This window comes from Paroedura picta, chromosome 2 (assembly GCF_049243985.1).
Source record: "Paroedura picta isolate Pp20150507F chromosome 2, Ppicta_v3.0, whole genome shotgun sequence".
Lineage (NCBI taxonomy): Eukaryota > Metazoa > Chordata > Lepidosauria > Squamata > Gekkonidae > Paroedura > Paroedura picta.
Window position 1 is genome coordinate 160,289,369 of NC_135370.1, and position 19,500 is coordinate 160,308,868.

General features: G+C 44.3%; 1 protein-coding gene across 2 annotated transcripts in view; it reads right to left on the reverse strand.

Annotated features, from left to right (window-relative positions):
* The window catches only part of ITPK1 (inositol-tetrakisphosphate 1-kinase), a 166,879-nt gene that overhangs the window by 60,672 nt on the left and 86,707 nt on the right, over positions 1–19,500 (reverse strand). For both annotated transcript variants that reach the window (XM_077323537.1, XM_077323538.1), the window contains exon 3: positions 3,279–3,404. In XM_077323537.1, coding sequence (XP_077179652.1) covers positions 3,279–3,404 — 126 coding nt within the window. The remainder of the gene's footprint in view (positions 1–3,278; positions 3,405–19,500) is intronic.

Genomic DNA, 19,500 nt, shown 5'->3' on the forward strand with positions numbered 1-19,500 from the left:
CATGCGAAATCACCTGCTAATGAGAACACCACAATTTATTATCCAGTCATAAACTCAGGGGAAACCCCGGTCTGTCAGGTAATTCAGAGGTCAGGAGAATGCTATTTATACACTGGCAGGCTTTCCTGACCATTATTCCTGCTGATTATTGCATAAGCCTGCAGTCCTTAGCAGACTCTTCTCCTTGCGTGAGACGCGCAAGTTACTGCCAGTTAGTTTTGAGTGGTGTGGGGCAACATTCTTCTGCAGTAAGAATTCTAGTCCTGGACAAAGTAGAAATCAGACATATGGGGCATGTGCCAGTAGAGCATCCTGGGAAATAATACATTTAAGTAACTAAGTGAGGGAGAGGAATGTTTTAGGGCTACTTCCACACCTCCTCCTCAAGTGCCTCTATCCCTGGTCTTGGAGAACAGACCTTACTTCTTTCTGTGCTTAGCTTTAGTAGTTACGTAAGAGGACACTTAAATCATATAGCTTCAAGCACTTAGTGAGAAATCCACTCTGAAGGGACTTAGTAAACTAATCTCTGGGAACAATAATTCTCTTGCTTTGTTTATTTCAAGTTTGGCTGTAACTTATCACGCAAAGATCATCCCATATTTATTTTTTTCTTAAAAATAGGTCCCTCCACACACAAAAAGGTGATCACTGAGGGTAACCTGTTGAATGTGCAATACTTACTCAGCCAAGACTGAGAATTCTGATGTTATGAGAACATACTTCTGCATTGCACATAGATTGCTCAATAATGGATATTCACCAGAATAGCTCCCCTTGTTTAAGTAGGTTTCGCTTTGACATTTGTCTCCCTGAGCACTGTGCAAATAGCTCAGCAACATAAAATGCTTGCTGCACATTGAGCATGACTTCTTTTGCAAGTGCTGAACGTAAAACTAATTTATACCAAGTCCAACTGCAAATCTATCATGATAAATATTTTCTACTGTGGCTCGCAGCAACTCTCAAAAATAGCCCTTCTTAACTTTTTTACCATTGAGAAACCCCTGAATCATTCTTAAGGCTTCCAGAAACCTCAGGAATGGGACAATTATGCAGAATATGACCAGGAAGCAAAGCTGTGGACATGCCCATCCGGGGCCCATCCTCTTCCCATCCTCCCCAGACCATTTTTTTTTTTGGGGGGGGGAACAGATGGACATGACCATATATAGTTGTATCACCCGATAAATATTTAACAAATTTAACAAATATATTAAAATGAATTAACTCCAACTTCATGACACTTCATGAAACTCTGGTTGAGGAACCCTGGTCCAGGATCTCAGAAAGAGAGCTCTGACATCACCCACTACCTGATTCTTTCAACTGGACATGTCAGGGATTGAACCTAAGACCTTCTGCATGCAAAGCAGATACTCTACCATTGAGCAATGGCCCCTTCCCATCTCCCACTTTATTTTACTTTCCCTTCCACCGTAGGTAACTCTGGGGTGAAACATCTTTTTTCAATGTATGGAATAGCCAAGATAATAAATCATAGACTGTGCTCACTTAAAGGTAACAAGGTACACGTATTTAGTTGCCAGCTTAATTATTTACTGTAGGTCTGTGTCACCTTTCCGCCCAAGCATTCAAGGTGATTTACAATTCAAAATGCATGCCTCTGAGATACAATACAAAAAGTGACAGGCAAGGGAGGTAAACAAATAAATAGAAGAAATATCAACTCTTCTGGCAGGAGCCCATTGCGGGAGAGGAGAAGCCAAATAAGAACTGGTTCCAGTGAGAAAAAACGAACAAGAAGTCTGCCATCTTGCCTCCATTTCGGATGGGGCCAAAAGGAATCATGCCTAAACTTACCCAGTTTCTCTTTTAATGCAGACACTGTAGTACCTCATGAATAACTGCTATTGTTATGGGGAACTACCCGTTTATGTGCAACATGGGAACGTCTCAAAGGCCAGTACCCTCCACAATACTCTCTCCATTTCCCTCCAAAATGTTTAGGATTGCAAACCTAAACCATGTTTCTCCACAGCCGCTAGCCAACACAGTGGGACGGGATAGTGAAAAATCACAACAGGGGAAGTGATATTTACAAGTTACTGGGGAGAAAGGAGCATTCCATCATGGGGGACATACCATTTCCTGTGCAGTTCTGCATTAACAGAACAAACGTCTCAATCCTTAAGATGTTCATGGCAGAACACAAAATTATATTTGACAAGTGGGAACCCGCAAATAACTAGCAAAGTGGTTATCCCATTCCTCCCACCTTTGCTTTCTCCCCTCTACCCTACTTCTCTTACACTCTTTCTTCCTCTTGCCACCTCTTTTCTTAAGTCTCTCTCCAAAGCAGTCATTTTTTTTTCCAGAGGAACTGATCTCTGACATTTGGAAAACAGCTGTAATTCCGGGTGATCTCCATCCCTTAGCTGGTGGTTGACAACACTAGTTTCAGTGGAGGAAGTGGCTGCCTTGGAGGGTGGAACCTAGGTATTATATTGTCAGATGTCCCTACCCTCCTCAAACCCTCCCTTCAAATCTCCAGGAATTTGGAAGTTGAACTCCATGGAAGTCCCTCTCCAAACTCTGCCACTCCCCAGATTCCACCCTCCTTCCAAATCTCCAGAAATTCACCAACTTGGAGCTATCAACCCTAGGTTGAGGAATATTCTCTTTGGAATGATGTAGTGCAGTGGTAGTCAACCTGTGGTCCTCCAGATGTCCATGGACTACAATTACCATGAGCCCCTGCCAGCTTTTGCATACAGCAGGAGTAGGTTATGTGCATTCCTGCTGCCTGGAAGTAAACATTTCCATGCTGTTAAAACACAAGTTTATTCATTCATTGAAGGTCACGAGATTAAATAGTAACTATAAGTGAAGGATTTTTTTGTGTATGACACGAATGCTCTACAGCAGCCTTTCTCAACTTTTTTACCATTGAGAAACCTCTGAAGCATTCTTCAGGCTTTGATAAATCCCATAAGTGGAGCAGGCATGCAGAATGTGGTTGGGAAGCATAGCTGTATACACGCCCATTTAGGGCCCCTCCCATTCTCACCCCCTCCAGGTCCATTATTGGCCATTTGGTGGGCAGGTCAACATGATCATATAGGTCATTACCACCCAAAGCCTACTCTACAGAAATGGCATCAGATTAGTTTCTGCATAATTAGGAGCCAACAAGCAGAAGTCACTAATCTCTTGTTGTCTGCCTATAAATCTCTTCTTCTTGTAATCTCTTCTTGTCCATAGATCTGAATGGAAGTACCCCCACCCCAAAGAAAAACACCCCAACTGTTACTCACCTGGAACCTGTGCACCAACTGCAATGACTGGCTGTCATTTTGGTCAGCTTCAATGATCACATCTGTTAGTTTGTGTATGATCACGTCTAATGGGCCCTGATCTTCTATTGGTCTGGTGAGGTCAAGCTGGAAGAATCAGATAAAAGGAAAAAGCAAAGTTATTCCATGGAAAGCCAGGAAAAACTCATTTTGAAGGTAGAAACGGATAAAATCAGTTCCTAATATAAAGTAAGGGGGAGTAGCTCTTTGTAAATCACCTAAAAGGATACAAAGTGGCTTCCAGTGTTCTCCTCTCCTCCATTTTATTTTTTTAACAATCCTGTGCAGTAGGTTAGGACATATAAACCCAGCCTAGACAGTCGGACCTTCACCAAAACTAGTACTTTTAGTCAGTGGTCCCCAACCTTTTTATCACCGGGGACCGGTCAATGCTTGACAATTTTACTGAGGCCCAGGCGGTGGGGGTAGTCTTTTGCCGAGGGATGTCGCCGCCCGAGCCCCTGCTCCACGTGCTTTCCCACTGGTACCCCTGACTTCCTGCCGCCTGCTGGGCGGCGCTGCTAGCAGCAGCTGCGCAGTGCTATGCCGAGGGGGAGCCCCAGAGTGGCAGGGCAGCCCTCAAGGCAACAGCCGGGGAGGAGGATGAGGAGGAGCCGCGGTCCGGTACCAACTGATCTACGGACCGGGACCGGTCACCAGACCAATGGTTGGGGACCACTGCTTTAAGTGGTAGTGGTACTCCCAAGAAATGCCCCTACTGATACTTGTAATCCTTTTTAGGTAGTGATGCCAGGATTGGCCTTTCGACCCTATACATACAAAGCTGAGGTCTGCTATGGAGCAGTATCCTATCCCTATCCTGCACACAACATCTGGCGCATATACTTGGTGAAAACAGTGCAATGAAAAGGTCAACTTGGTGAGTAAACATAGTGGAAAAGATCACTAAAGATTATTAAGAAAGGAACTGAAAATAAAATGGCCAGTACTGTAATGCTCCTATATAGATCAACGGTGAGCAGGTACATACCTACCCCCCTATAAGCCTACAGCAAACAGGTGGGTAGGGCTTGGTGATGCAGGGGCTGCAGGCAGGGCCACCGCAAAGAAACACCCACCCACAAACCAACCCCCCTCCCTGACACCTGATGTCCTGCTGCTACGCCTCTGACTGCAAGAAGGAAGATGTGGGGCCGGGGGACCAAGCCCTATGAGGAAATGCTGAGAGACTTGGGAATGTTCAGTATGTGAAAGGTTGCCACTTAGAGAAGGGCAGGGAAAGGTTCTTGTTGGCAGCAGAGTCATGAGTGTAAATTATGTATAGAATGCTACCAACTGGATATCAGGAAAAAATCTGTCACAGAGTAGTTCACCAATGGAATCAACTGCCTAAGGAGGCGGTGAGCTCCCCCTCACTGGCAGTCTTCAAGCAGCGGCTGGACAGATACTTATCCTGGATGCTTTAGGCTGATCCTGTTCGACTAGAGGACCTATATGGTCCCTTCCAACTCTATGATTCTATGATTCCCTTGGCTTGTCCCCACCATCAGGAAAGTGGGACAGAGGACTGGCAGCCATCAGGAGCAGCCCACACTGATGTCTGCACCAGAGGGAAGGCCATGTGGGGTTATGTGGGGCAGCTGTCAGGCATGACTCTGTCTGCCACAGACAGCTGCTGCACCCATCCTCGGGTATTAGAGGTCAGGCCACCCACAGCTAGTGTATACACCATCAAGCCATTCTCCACTCACTGAGACAGATGTCACTGGGCATGGGTCAGTCTGAGGATGTAGCTCCCACTGCCCACAGGGGCTTGATGGAGTCCAGTGTACCCATGTGGTATGGTGCCCAGGGCAAGAGCCCCAGACGCCATACCTGAAATACACCATTGATGGTGAGGCCCCCTTTGAAGTACTGTGTGAAGTTCTATTTACTGCATCTTAAATTTTGAATCTCGTTGCGGAATTGGAGAGCATGCAGAGGAGGACAATCACGATGCTTTAAAGGGATGAAACGCCTTCCCTGTGAGAAAAGGCTGGACAGTCCAGGGCTTTTTAGGACAGGTGAAAGGACACACTTTACTTATCAAGTAATTAAATTGTGGGAGCCACTGCTGGTGGCTGTAAGGATGGCCCTGAGCACAAATGGTTTGATCAGGATGTTAGACAGATTCATGGAGCACAGGTTCATCGGGGACTACTAACAGTGATGATTAATGGGAGGGGGAGGAGATGGGACACAGAGGATGCCCCTTTACTGCTTTAAATTGCAGCCCCATCATCCTGCTTTAGGCTGGGAATGGAACTGCATGATGGGGTGCTGTGCTGACATGCATCTGGACCTTTTATTCCACTGGAAGCAAATACTGATGCCCTTTAGTAGCACGGGTATTGAGTCCTATCGAGTTTAGAGACTTACTTTTTAGAGGGGGAAATGGTATAGATATCATGGTTATAAACCAGTTCCATTATAGAAACCCCTTACCTGTGCTAGGCTCCACCCACCCCCTTTAAATCTTTATTGCTTTTATTGCCAAGCCACTGCTCTAAATTCCTTAGGGAGGTGATACAGTGAACACGTTGAAGAGACCAAAGGCTGTGTGTGAGTTTGGTGGTCCCTGCCCCCAAAAGCCTGCGGACCATTAAACCTAGAAAATCTGTTTGATGAACCAGCATTTCAAATGGCTATTGCATTTAGCATGCACAAGAGGTAATTCCACAGCCTGTCTCTCTTTCTCTGAAGCTGGACTTTTAGGAAGCCTGCAGGAACATTACTCAGAGCACTTTAAAAAGGGGGGGAAACTGCATGTTTACTTTCAGGTTAACCTCAACCACTCCCAAGTTCCCAGGGAGAGAGACAGGATGCAAATGCAACAATTAAGCTTTACTTCCTTGAGCATGCAGACTTTATCTTTTACCTTGTAAAAGATTTACAGGAAGGAAAAATAAGAGAGTTCACTTGTACATATCAAGAATTCAGCAGCTCCAGCATAAAAGGCATTCAAATACAGAGCAAAAGTATTTGTTGGGAAGCAATGAATTTCTCAAAACCAGATGAAAAACATTCAACATATCACCACACACTGTGCAAGCTCCCCCAGAACTCTATTTCAGTGTTCGCTATTAAGGGGAGGGGGCAAGAAAAACACATATTCCAGACCACAGTATTCCGTCCTCTTTCTCTGAAAGCCATAGGATGCTCGCTTGCTTTCAGTGGGCCCAGGGTGTGGTAACCCATGGCTTCAGATTGCTTGAGACAATGCTACACTGGGAAAAAGAAGCAAAAATGGAAGCCACCCAGATTTTTAAAAATATTCAGCAGTAGTTGATCAAGTGTCTCTCAGATGCCAAGCAGAATCCCTAAGTCCCTTTAAAAAGCTGAGAACAAAGGGCCAATGTAGTAGTCCTTATAATGACAACACCAGAGAATAATTTTAGTTGGTACACTAAGAATCAAGGAAAGCCAAACTGTGCTGATTTTAGGATTGAATTCCTAGTCAGCAGGAACTTGGGATGCAAGGATTCTTCTTCCAAACCAGTGTCACCCAATGAAATTCTGGTTCCATTTTGCATGTGTGGGTGTGGGGGGGGGGGCGAGAGGATGAAAATGGCATTTAGCAGAATGCTCATCAGTTCAGTGGCTCAGGTCACAAGCTTCAATAAGTTCACAAATCCACTTCTTTCTGTTCTCCCTTGGCGTATCTGTGGCTAGCTTTTTTACCACTGGCATATTGAGAGTTAGAGTTATATATTCCAGGTGCCTTGGCATCAGACCTTCCCTTTCTGTCTCATCAGAGAACTTTCTGCAGATCGAGAATCACCCTCCTGTTCCAAACTACCAAGGGGGAAACCTTGCAAATCTCACTTGTCAGAGTTATTCAGAGCTACGCAGGTGTCTCCCTGCTTTCCCTTCGTATTTTGGCAGATGTGAGCCAAGTAAGGCATTTGTATGGATACAGAGAGTCCTTAAATAACAACTATTTCAGAGGGGAAGAACTTTAGTTGTATAAACAGTCATTCATTTAAAAAAAGAGAGAAATATATAGCTGAGCAACAATTAACAATATCTGTGTTGAGACAAATAAAATAGGTATTACGTATAGCCCTGTACCCTAAGTCTAAAACTCCTTCCTCCCCTAAATGAAAAATTGGCAGCAGATGCATCAAGGGGGGAAAACCACAGATTGGCTTACCTATATGCAATAGACATCTAAGATGAAAGTAGAATTAAAAGAATCCTGAGGAATTTTGAGAGAGCAAACCGAATTTGAAAAGTTGACAATGCAAGATAAACCACATCTTTTGGGCAGATTTTATAAACTTTTGCTCAAATATGATACTGAGTCTGAACAAGTGAAAACTTGCATGACAAAGTGGATGCAAAGCTTTGGTGTGACTATTACTATGGAGGAAGGGGAACAACTATGGTGTAAACATGTTAAACCAATTAAATTCATGGACAGTTTATCTGGATTTCAGTAAAGCTTTTGATAAGGTTCCACATGATATTCTTGTTGACAAGTTGGTAAAATGCAGTATAGATCCTAATTCTGTCAGGGGGATCAATAACTGGTTGACAGATCGTACCCAGAGGGTACTTGTTAATGGTTCAGCATCTTCTTGGAAAAGAGTGACAAGTGGAGTACCCCAAGGATCTGTCCTGGGGCCTGTGTTGTTCAACATATTTATAAATCATTTGGATGAGGGATTAGAGGGGATACTTATTAAATTTGCAGACGATACTAAACTGGGAGGGGTAGCAAACACAACAGAAGACAGAATCAGAATACAGGATGATCTTGATAGGCTCGAGAAGTGGGCCTAAATAAAATGAAGTTCAATAGGGAGAAATGTAAAGTTCTGCATTTAGGTAGGAAAAACCAAATACACCAATATAAAATGGTGGAGACTTGTCCTGGCAGTAGCATGTGCAAAAAGGATCTAGGGGTCTTAGTAGACCATACATTGAACATGAGTCAGCATTGAACATGACTCGGTGGCTAAAAAGGTAAATGGGATTTTGGGCTGTATCAGAGTATCGTGTCCAGATCACAGGAGGTGATGGTACCACTGTACTCTGCTCTGATTCGGCCTCACTTGGAGTACTTTGTTCAGTTTTGGGCACCCCAGTGTGTGTCCAGAGGAGGGCAACAAAGATGTTGAGGGGTTTGGAGGGTCTCTCTTGCCCCAGAGGGATGGACCAGAACCAATGGGATGAAATTAATTCAAAAGAAATTCCGTCTAAACATCAGTAAGAGGTCCCTGACAGTTCGAGCGGTTTCTCAGAGGAACAGGCTTCCTCGGGAGGTGGTGGGTTCTCCATCTGTGGAAATTTTTAAACAGAGGCTAAATAGCCATCTGGTGGAGAGGCTGACTCTATGAAGGTTCAAGGGGGTGGCAGGTGACAGTGGATGAGCGATAGGGATGTGAGTGTCCTGCACAGTGCAGGGGGTTGGACTAGATGACCCATGAGGACCCTTCCAATTCTATTATTCTATGATTCTATGAAATGCCAAGCACTGTGTGAAAATTGGTATAAGATGTTTTATAGCTGGTTTTTGACACTTAAGGTCCAAACAAACCGATGGTAAATGTTGGAAATGTCAAGATGCTATTGGATCTTTTTTCTATAAGTGATGGAATTATAAAATGATCAAAAAGTTTTGGATAAAAATTCATAATTAACTGCAAACTGTGTTTAAGTGTAAGTTTGTATTAGACCCAAAATACATGTTGCTAAGCATTATAGCAACAGGTATACCTAAAAGGATGCTGAATTCTTTTCCCACACAACAGCAGCAGCAAGACTCATGATCGCCGCTGGCTGGAAGCAACATGTTCCCCACATGGACTCATGGAGCATGAAATTTACTATGGAGCCCATAGTAAATTAACAGATTTGGTTAACCACAGACTTCCAGAAAACTTTCAAAAACACTGGGACGAATATCTGAAATATTTGTAAAACTCTTTATTTCTGTAACTCTTTTCTGAACTTTTCTGAACTATTTTTTAAAATTAATATTAAAAGCCTATCTCTATCCCTGAAGGGTGGTAAGAAGGAAGGAAGAATAATCTTAAAGTTTCCAGATTTCTTGTTGAGGCTCTGTCTCTGCCTTTCTCAGCTATCTTCCCCTGAGGCCTGATTCCCCTCAAAAGATGTTCAAGATCTCTACTCTCACCCCATCATGTGTTCCCAACAGATTCCTCACAAATGGATAACAATTCTCCATGTAGTTCATAAAATCTCTCCTTAGATTCTGTCAGCTTCCCTTGCCAATATGTAACTTTGAGCAAGGGCATTGTATTCTGGATTGTTCACATCAACGAATGAACCTAACGTTCTACTACATCCCTACACTCAAAGGGAAAACTTGTTCTGCAACCTTCTGACTGAAGGCAGTTTTAGTTTAGCCTCTCAGAGTTCCAGAGTTCACATTCATCTTGTAAAGGTGCAAAAAAGGAGGTTGAGAGGGGACATGATAGCCCTCTTTAAGTATTTGAAAGGCTGTCACTTGGAGGAGGGCAGGATGCTGTTTCTGTTGGCTGCAGAGGAGAGGACAGGCAGTAATGGGTTTAAACTTCAAGTACAACGATATAGGCTAGATATCAGGAAAAATTTTTTACAGTCAGAGTAGTTCAGCAGTGGAATAGGCTGCCTCAGGAGGTGGTGAACTCCCCCTCACTGGCAGTCTTCAAGCAAAGGCTGGATACACACTTTTCTTGGATGCTTTAGGATAGTTAGGGCTGATCCTGCATTGAGCAGGGGGTTGGACTAGAATGGCCTGTATGGCCCCTTCCAACTCTATGATTCTATGATTCTATGATTCTATGAAATTACTGCACGGGTCTTTTACACTTTGAACGTAAGCCTAAGAGCACTTTCCTGGGCGTAAACCCTACTTAATGGAGCTGTGTAGTAGGTCAGCCTGCAAACATAAATGGACTTCGGGGAATGGTAGAGGACAGGAAGGCCTGGAGGATCATTGTCCACGGGGTTGCGATGGGTCGGACACGACTTCGCACCTAACAACAACAAGTAGGTCAGCCTAGGACTGTGATTTTGACAACTGTGTGTGCAAAATATGACACAGCTCACACGTCTGAACAAAGAGATGTGCAATTATCTGGACAAACAACAGAAAGCACAGAGAAGCACAAGAAAAACAAGTGGGTAACCATCCAAATGGTCTGGATGTAGCTTGGCTCCCCCCCCCCCTCCAAAAGGAGTTTCTTGCCCAAGCTGTTTGTGAAAGCAAATAGCTGTTCCACATGTGCAAACAGGTTTCTAAATGTGGAACATGTTCCCTGGGTAGGGACTTCAAACAGTGAGAACCATCATTGTCGACCAATCTTAGATGGATTAAGTAGTCTGCGAGTTCTCGATGTTCCAGGAACAATTCTTAGCCTAGGAAGGTAAACATTTCTAAATTGGGGAGAGTCTGGAGCATTTCCACCTCTTCTTACCGAAGGGGAGGGGGAAATCTAGCTTTTCAACAGAAATATCAGCTCCTGTCACCAGCCTGACAAAGTCTAGTGTGCCTTTCTGATGGCCCTCGACTGAGCAAGACAACAAGCCAGTGTTTGTCTTTGGCTGGAATTCCCGGCCTCCTGCTTCCTGCTCTTTTCAACATTCTCCCTCCAAGAATTTCTCACATTTGACATGTTCACCTCAGAAAGGTTCATTTTGCCACAGAAGTTAGCGAACAGTTCTCAGACTCTGACACGGGGAGGGAAAAGGCCACCAAAGGAAGGGGAAATAGGGACAAAAGACCCTGACACGAGGGATACAGTACCAGTATGGGTATAAGGCTGAGGGAGGGATCTTTGTGCAAATGCACTCTCCCCACACAATTGGCTTAGTAGGTTAAGCCACTTTTGTGGTAAACTAGAAATCTAAGCCACAATTTGGATTTTATCCGCTTTCGTACAAGACATGCTTTCAAGGTTTCCCCTTGAATGTTTCTGCAGCTGTGAAAAAATGCTGTAGTGGCCTTCCTAAAGTCCTGTGGAATAACAAATATTTTATGCAAAAATCAGACTCTTTAAGGAACAGGTCTGAATGCAATCCCTGTTTGCTGTATGGTTTGAGAATCCCCAGAAACCGCAATTTCTCCCCCTCCCTTTGGGAGGCAATTTGTGGTTATCCAATGAGGGATCTCAGGACTTGAATCTGCCTCTTCCTCCATTCCCGCCTCAAGTGATGACGTATCAACCCTGCCAACTATCTGCCTCTCCTCCCCCCCCCCCCGTATGTTTAAAATACTTTTTGGATGTGATTGTATTACAACATTGTATTACAATAACAGTACCGTCCGATTTCTGGGAACACTACAGAAAGTTAAAAGTAAAAAAACCCGAGGACTCCACATTCCTCCCCCTGACTCCCCCTCCAGCATCTAAACCTACTTTACTTTCACAATTTAAGGTGCAATGGGGCCCTTTGTACCTTTTGTGCAGATAAACAATTGTGTAATGGTGGCCAATATGCTTTGTCTTCATGCATGTGTGGTGATTGAGTGGACATCAACACAAGAAACACCCTCCCCTTATTTTGGTGATTTGAGTGCCGGAACCTTGGTTGAGAACCCCTGCATTAGAAGAACAGATGGCTGGGTGTCCTCAACAGAAACAAGATCTGGATATAGGGGACCACTAGACATGAAAGGGGGGGAGGGGGCCATTCACATATCCACCTGCTCATGTGTAAGGACAGAGCCTATTTTTAGCAGCAGACAGACTGTGTAGGTAAAGGGAAGGAAATCTGCCCATCCACAACGCTCTAGTAATTTAAGTATTTTTCTTCCAGCTGGCTCTCTTCTGGTATCAGAGAGGGACTTGGAAAGAAAACAAATCACATACCAAGGAAGTGCCATTTGTAAAGTGGTGCTGGGGAATTTAGCCTCCCACATCTTTTATACTTAATGTTCGTTTAAAACAAAGACAACACACATTTTACATATGAACAGAGACGTGTATGAATAAATACAGAAGGTCATCCCATCAGGTGTAGTTTGGCCTTTAGGGTGGAACTATATTTGACCTCTCTACCTCATGCATTTAAACAACAGATCCTCCTTCTGGTTGGTGAAGAACTCTTTCATTATCCACCAGTTTTCTTTTGCAATGGCACCATCTCAACAGGGTTTAGAAATAAATAAATAAATAAATAAATAAATAAATAAATAAATAATAATAATAATAATAATAATAATAATAATAATAATTGTCCTAACCTCTTGAGATTCTTTTATAGGTGCCTGTTGGGATGTGTATTATGTTTATTATTTATAAATAATACTTTATAAAAAATACACACAAAGCCACTTGAACTGTATTCTTTTCCACTGCTGATCCAAAAGGAGTAATACAGAACGGTTAACATTCAACAGTTTAACAAGTGTCTGTGACCACCTGTCATGTCAAATGCCTACTAAGGCCAAAGCATTTGTGCATTCTATATATTTTACTCCAGAAGCAGATTCATGGCACTCGAACGTACTGTCATAAATAAAAGAATTCGAGCTTTTTTGAGCGGTCTTTTCAGAGCTCTCTGGCAGCGTATGCTCCTTCTGCTGAACAGAATGTTCAGGGCCAGCCTGGCTTAGCCCTCTCCGAAATCTGCATAGGGCATTCCTAAAGCAGCTGAATCGTTCCTGGGGTTACTGAGCCAGAGGGATTTGTTATTCTTTATCTTCAGTTTGAAATTTCAGCTCATAAAACAGACCAGGGTTGTGGAATGTTACCTTCCCAGGCAAATTTGGGGTTGGGGACTCCCTCTTTAATTCATTCCTGCTCTATGCAATCCCAATGCAATAATCGACCTATCTGATACACAATGTGGCCAAGAGCAAATCACAGATCTTTCTACAAACCTGAATAATGTCCAGGTTTGTAGGGGAAAAAATGAAATCTAAAACACAAGAACACACATATTTTGGGGAGGGGGCTATCCCCCACAAAACAATGGAAGCAGCACCTGTGGTTCTAAACAACAAATGCCCTCCATGGCCATTCCTAGGCATCCACAATTCACAAGTCTCGCCAGCCTTCAAGCTTTGGTTTCTGAGAGCAAAAGGCAGGGGAGCATGCAAGGCTCTTCCGTTCCAGAGCTGTTTGGGCTTATGAGAGCCAAGCCCAGTAGCAACCACCAGCTTTTATTCCAATCCCAGGGGTGCTACCACCCCACTTGGAAGACTCACCCAGGACTGCCAGCTTGTTCAGCAAGGGCCACCCCATGAAAGCTAGTGTGTTATAGCGGATAGAGTATCAGACTGGGATCTGGAAGAGGCAGGTTCCAATCCCTAGTCCAGCCTTTCCCAGAAACCCCAGAAGTGGTGCGATCGTGCAGAATGTGGTTGGGAATCAGAGCTGTGTACATACCCACCTGAGGCTCCTCCCCCTCCAGGCCCATTTTGGGAGGGTGGGGTGGGGTGGGTTGATACGACCGTATATGGTCAATATCACTTGATAAACGTTTAACAGATGTAAAATATATATTAAAATTCAATTAACCCTCACCCATTCAAGAAACCCTAGTCTGCCATGGAAACTCAATTGGTGACTTGGGACCTGTCACGCATACTTAGACTGCTTGACTTCACGGGGTCATTGCAGGGACAAAATGGTGCAGAGGAGAAAGATACCAGCTGCCTTGGGTCTCCATTGTGGGAAAAGATGACATCTAAATGCATTAAATAATGAATATAGAAAATGGGAGGACAGATAAAATGTAGGTAAGTGAGTAGAAGAAAAGCAAAGTTAGGAATGGGGAAGGGCATACAGGGGGAAATGAGATGCCTCCCCCCACAAGTCCTTGTGGTTCCCCCACTTGTAATTATCCTCAGTCCGCTGACCCCCATCCCCAACAATAACTAAAGGGCAGTAATGGACCTCAGTCAGCATGCACATCTCTGAAATAGCCTATGTTGCAGTAGCAACACCAGCCAGGTCAGCAGATGTCTTGGGGTGTGGACTTTAGCAACCGTTATTTGAGTTACATATTTTCACTTTTATTTTGCATTTGGATGGATGAGAAGCCACTTCAAGAGTCTGTCTAGCAGGACAGTAGGATATAACTTTAATTCATCAGTTAAATAACCCCAGAGCTCTGCTGAGGTTTAATACAGCAGCAACATGGGTAGGGGGAGGGTTCTAAAGATGTTTCAGCAGTAATTGGCTGATGGAAGCACAAACTCCTATTCAAAAACCTACTGTGCTCACCCTGCCTCAAGATGAAGAGCCGGTTTCCGGAAACAAAGAGAGAAAGCAATGCCTCATCATGTTACACTGCCTGTAAAAATGTCGTTGACTTTACAGGGAAGGGAGATTCAGGAAAGATTATTTTAGAGAGGGGTAACTGGGGCTCGTGCTTTAAAAATAGTGCTTGCAAGACACATGTTTTCTGGCTTCCGAGTGCCTATCATTGCTCTGATACAGAAGACAGTCTAGGATATGGGCAGATAAGGTAATCAACAGTCCACCTCATCTATCTTTTCAGCCCTGGCCCCCACCTGGTGGAAGAAGCTCCCGGAAGAGCTACTGGCTCTGTTGGAGCTGATACAGTTCCGCAGGGCCTGTAAGATGGAGCTCTTCTGCCAGACATGTGGTTGAGGCCAGGCTGATAGATAACCTGGCCCTTCCTCAAAGCCTCCCCAAAACATCACCTCTGGAGACTGAGTACAGTGGGGGAGAGAAGGGGGTGGGAGGGAGGGTTTGACTGTGATTATTAGTTGTGGGTGGAGTTTTTATGCTTTTATTGTTGTTTTACTTTTGTTAGTTGCTGCGAGCCACAGGTTGGGAGCGGTGGCCTAAAAAATGAATGAATGAATGAATGAATGAATGAATGAATGAATGAATGAATGAATGAATGAATGAATGAATGGAGACCCAGGCCACAAAAAGGTTCTGCTATCACAGGCCAAAGATGCTTAACTGAAAGTCCCTAGGACTGAATCTAGGGTTTGGCACAAACAAGAGCATGTGCTCTGTGATGGATGCATTACCAGTAGATGGTCAGATGTCAAGACCCACCTTGATTTGCCCAGAAGAGGTGCATTTATTGAATCTCCACTCCCAAATGAAGAGATGTTAAAGGCAAAAGTGGGCTGGTTGGACAAAGATGGCAAGCTGAATATTTGCAGAATCAGAAATGCACAATAGCAAGGGACTGCATGTACAACCCATTTGGAATAGTGGTTAGGCTAAGAGACCTGGGCTGAAATCCCTACTCGGTCACAAGGCTCACAGAGTGACCTTGGGCCAGTCAGCTTAAGTTATCAGGCAGGGTTGTTGTGAGGATAAAATGGGAAAATGCTGCCTATATACATCCCACTTAGCCCTCTAGAGCAGGGATGAGCCTCAGGGGAGGGCAGTATATAAATATAATAAATAAATAACATAAATAAATGGCAAAACTGTGGCTCTCCAGATGACAATGTTGGCAGGGGCTCATGGGAACTGTACTCCATGGGCATCTGGAATCCACAGTTTGGCCACCTCTGCCCTAGAGGAATAGCAGGATAAAATTAGACCATTTGACAGTAGGCAAACATAAGAATAAATGTTTGTTGTATAACTGGCATCCTGAATTTTTCCCCAGTGGGGACCCAAAATGGCTTACATAGTTTTCTTTGCCTCCATTTTATCCTTGCAACAACCCCGTGAGGTAGGTTAGGCTAAGTATGTATGCCTCCCTCCTAAGGTGATCTAGCGAGTTTCCATGGCTAAGTAGAGATTTGAATCTGGGTCTCCCAAATCCTTGCTGGACACTCAAGGAACTACACCAGGGGTAGTCAAACTGCAGCCCTCCAGATGTCCATGGACTACAATTCCCAGCGAATGCTGGCAAGGGCTCCTGGGAATTGTAGTCCATGGACATCTGGAGGGCCGCAGTTTGACTACCCCTGAACTACACGATGCTTGTTCTTATCTGCGTGCTCCTTTTAAGTCCAACCTTCCATGTGTTTCCTCATTGTTCCTACCCATTTAAAAAGTCTCCGTTCCCACGGATGCCAAAACTTACTCGACTGTTTAGCTCTTGCTACTGCTGATAATGGAGCTGAAGGACAGAGAGTGAGAGAACTGTACAAACCTCCCTTTGTGACAAGAGAATCACCCTGATCCATTTTTGGAAAGGGCAAACTCAGGCTCAGCCAACTGCAGACTTAAAAGAGTGAAAAGTTCAGTGAAAGTTATACCCTTCTCCCTCACCTTCCACATTGCACGTTCAAGCTCTGCTGAAGCAGCAAAGGGTGGAGAAAGGAAATCCACTTTCACTGCGGAAGCTTCCCTGCCTCCTCCCACCCGCTTCGGCCCCAGCGAGGCAGATGTCTGCACCACAGAGTGTCAAGACAGAACCCAGTTCCCTCTGTGAATGAAAGATAGCAACTTTTGGTCTCCACAGAGCTCACCAAAAATGAAGGTGGTGATTTGTTGCTGCCTACAGTTGGCTATATCGCAAGATACATTTTCCTTGCAATTTTCGCTTTATGTCCAAAAGCCCAAATCCCATCCATAGGATTGCATGACTATTTCCATTATTGTATTACTAAATACAAACAGCCCTGACCTGGAGGGCGCAGTCTAGCCTGATTTCCAGTAAGTGTCATGTAGGAGCCAAACTTCATCCAAAGTATGCTGCAGGTGAAATGCTCTGAATCTTTTTAATACACCTCTCCAAGTTAAAAGAAGAAGAGTCGGTTCTTAAATGCTGCTTTTCTCTACCCGAAGGAGTCTCAAAGAGGCTTACAGTCGCCTTCTCTTCCTCTCCCCACAACAGACACCCTGTGAGGCAGGTGAGGCTGAGAGAGCCCTGATATTACTGCTCCGTCAGAACAGCTTTATCAGTGCTGTGGTGAGCCCAAGGTCATGCAGCTGGCTGAATGTGGGGGAGGAGTGGAGAACCAAACCTGGCTCACCAGATTAGATGTTCGCACTCCTAACCACTACACCAAGCTTGCATTGTTCCCAGTTGAGATAGGAGGAAAGAGAGAACAGAGTATGGGAGGGTGGGGACGGACGGACTTATGTATCCAGAAAATATTAAATACAGAAACTGTTATAAAATGAGAACATGTACACTATTGAACTCTTTGCCCGTCTATATCTTCATTCAATTCAAATGGTTGAAGCACATGTAAGAAGCCAAAACTTGTTGGTAGGGAGACCTATTTGGGAAAAAAACAGAGAATGTACATATCATTAAAACCCTGGGGCCCACTTGTACAAGCGTCACAACCGCTACTGAGTCAGGACCAACAGGTTAGGAAACATAGATCTAAGGTTTCGATGTGTGTGTTGGGGGGGGGGCAGGCTTTATGAACCAGGAATCCCTTTGAGGTTCCGGGGATTGAACCTGGGTTCCTTGCCATTGAAAGTGTGTTTTCTAAACACTGAGATACAACAGCAGCTTCCCCAAGTTGAAAAGCACCACTGCTGATGGGTAATATAACCCCATAACAAAAGATCTTCCTCAGTACATTCTTTGTGAAATGTATACCCCATTTTTCTGAACTGTAATGGGCCATGGCAGCAACAAATACACCCTCTACAGCTGCTAATCTTCTTCTGCTAGTCTTATTATCTACAAAGTTTAAAGGTCTGCTTTGTTCTTCACAAAAGCAAATTCGTGCAGAGACACACCTGCATCTAATCTCATTGCCTTCCCCAGGCATGAAAATACCTGGATCCACAATATTTACATTATTTACAATTCAAGTACTACCTACAATTAAAGACATTATACAAGTATCATTTTGAGAGCTGCTACTAGCCAGGGTGACTAAAGGAAGCCTCTGCACTCAGACAAAGAAAGCTTCTGAATAGCAGAGCCAGGAGGTAGCATCAAAGGAAGGCCTTGGTCTCCATGACCTGTTGTTAGACCTCCAGTGGAATCAGTTGGCCACTATATGTGACAGGATGCTGGACTAGATGGACCACTGATCTGATCCAACTGGGCTGCTCTTACATTTGTATAGTCCTTTTAGCTGGAGTTGCCAGGGATTGAATCTGGGACCTTCTGCATTCCAAGCAGATGCTCTACTACTGAGCCATGCACCCTCCCCCAAGAGGTACTCTGCCATTACTACCTCTTGTGATTGGGAGGGTCCAATTTAATGGTTCTTGGAGAGCCATGGTATAGGTCCCATGCCTCTGTTCAAGCCCCCCCCCCCTTTTTCTCTTGTCTGAGGATGTGTGTCTGGTTTAGGTGTTCAGCTTACCCTCCAGCTCTACATTGCTTCCTTTATCCATATTCATTCTATATTAATGCTCCTGGTGGGATATCTCTGTAGCCTGCTGCTTGAAAACTTAACAGGTTAATGTGCTATAATGTCAATCTATTAAGCAGAGGACTAACAGAATGGCCGTCATTATTAGGAAACACACATTCTGCAGGCCCAGACCGTTCTCGAATCCACAGGCCACCCAAGCCTTGAATACCTTTAAATCATTACTTCAATACATAAACAGGTAGGAATGGCTTATTGTCTAATTGTTTTAAAATGATTTAAACTCAGCCACAGAAAATGTTAGGGGAGGCCTTGGGTCAATTATACTCTCTCAGCCTAACCTATCTCACAAGGTTGGGGGGGGGGGATAGAAACTGAAGGAAAGAATGGTTCTGTCAGTCACTCTGGGATCATATAGGAGGAAATGCTGATAGAAGGTGCTGTCAAATCACATCTGGATTATGGCGTCCCTATAGGGTTTTCAAGGCACCAGGCAAAGGGAGTTAGTATGCCACTGCATACTTCAGTGTAGCAACCCTGGACATCCTTGGTAGTCTACCATCCAAGTACTACAGGGCCAACCCTGTGAGATCTGATGCAGCCAGACAAGCCGGGACCATCCAGGGCTGATTCTGCACTCACTTTGTTTATTCCGTTGTGGATCCTGCTGAATTCAGACCCGGGATTGGAATAAAAGCTCCATGCATATTCAGCCCAGGTCAGGCCTCTGGGAACAACAGCAGGGCCTAAATATCTACAACAATAATAATGACTTATATTCTCCACTGGAGATCCAAGACAAAAGACACAGAGTCAATCTGAAAGGACTTGGGAGAGAAGCAGAACTCTGGCCAAAGAAGAAATACTTTGGAGAAAGCTGGTATCTTTTGCTTTGTGAAGTTCATGGACAGAGAACAAAAGTAAGGAACAGATCTATGGCAAGTTTATTCTGGAATGAATAAGTTGGCAGGAGGACAGAGTCCAGCTCCAATC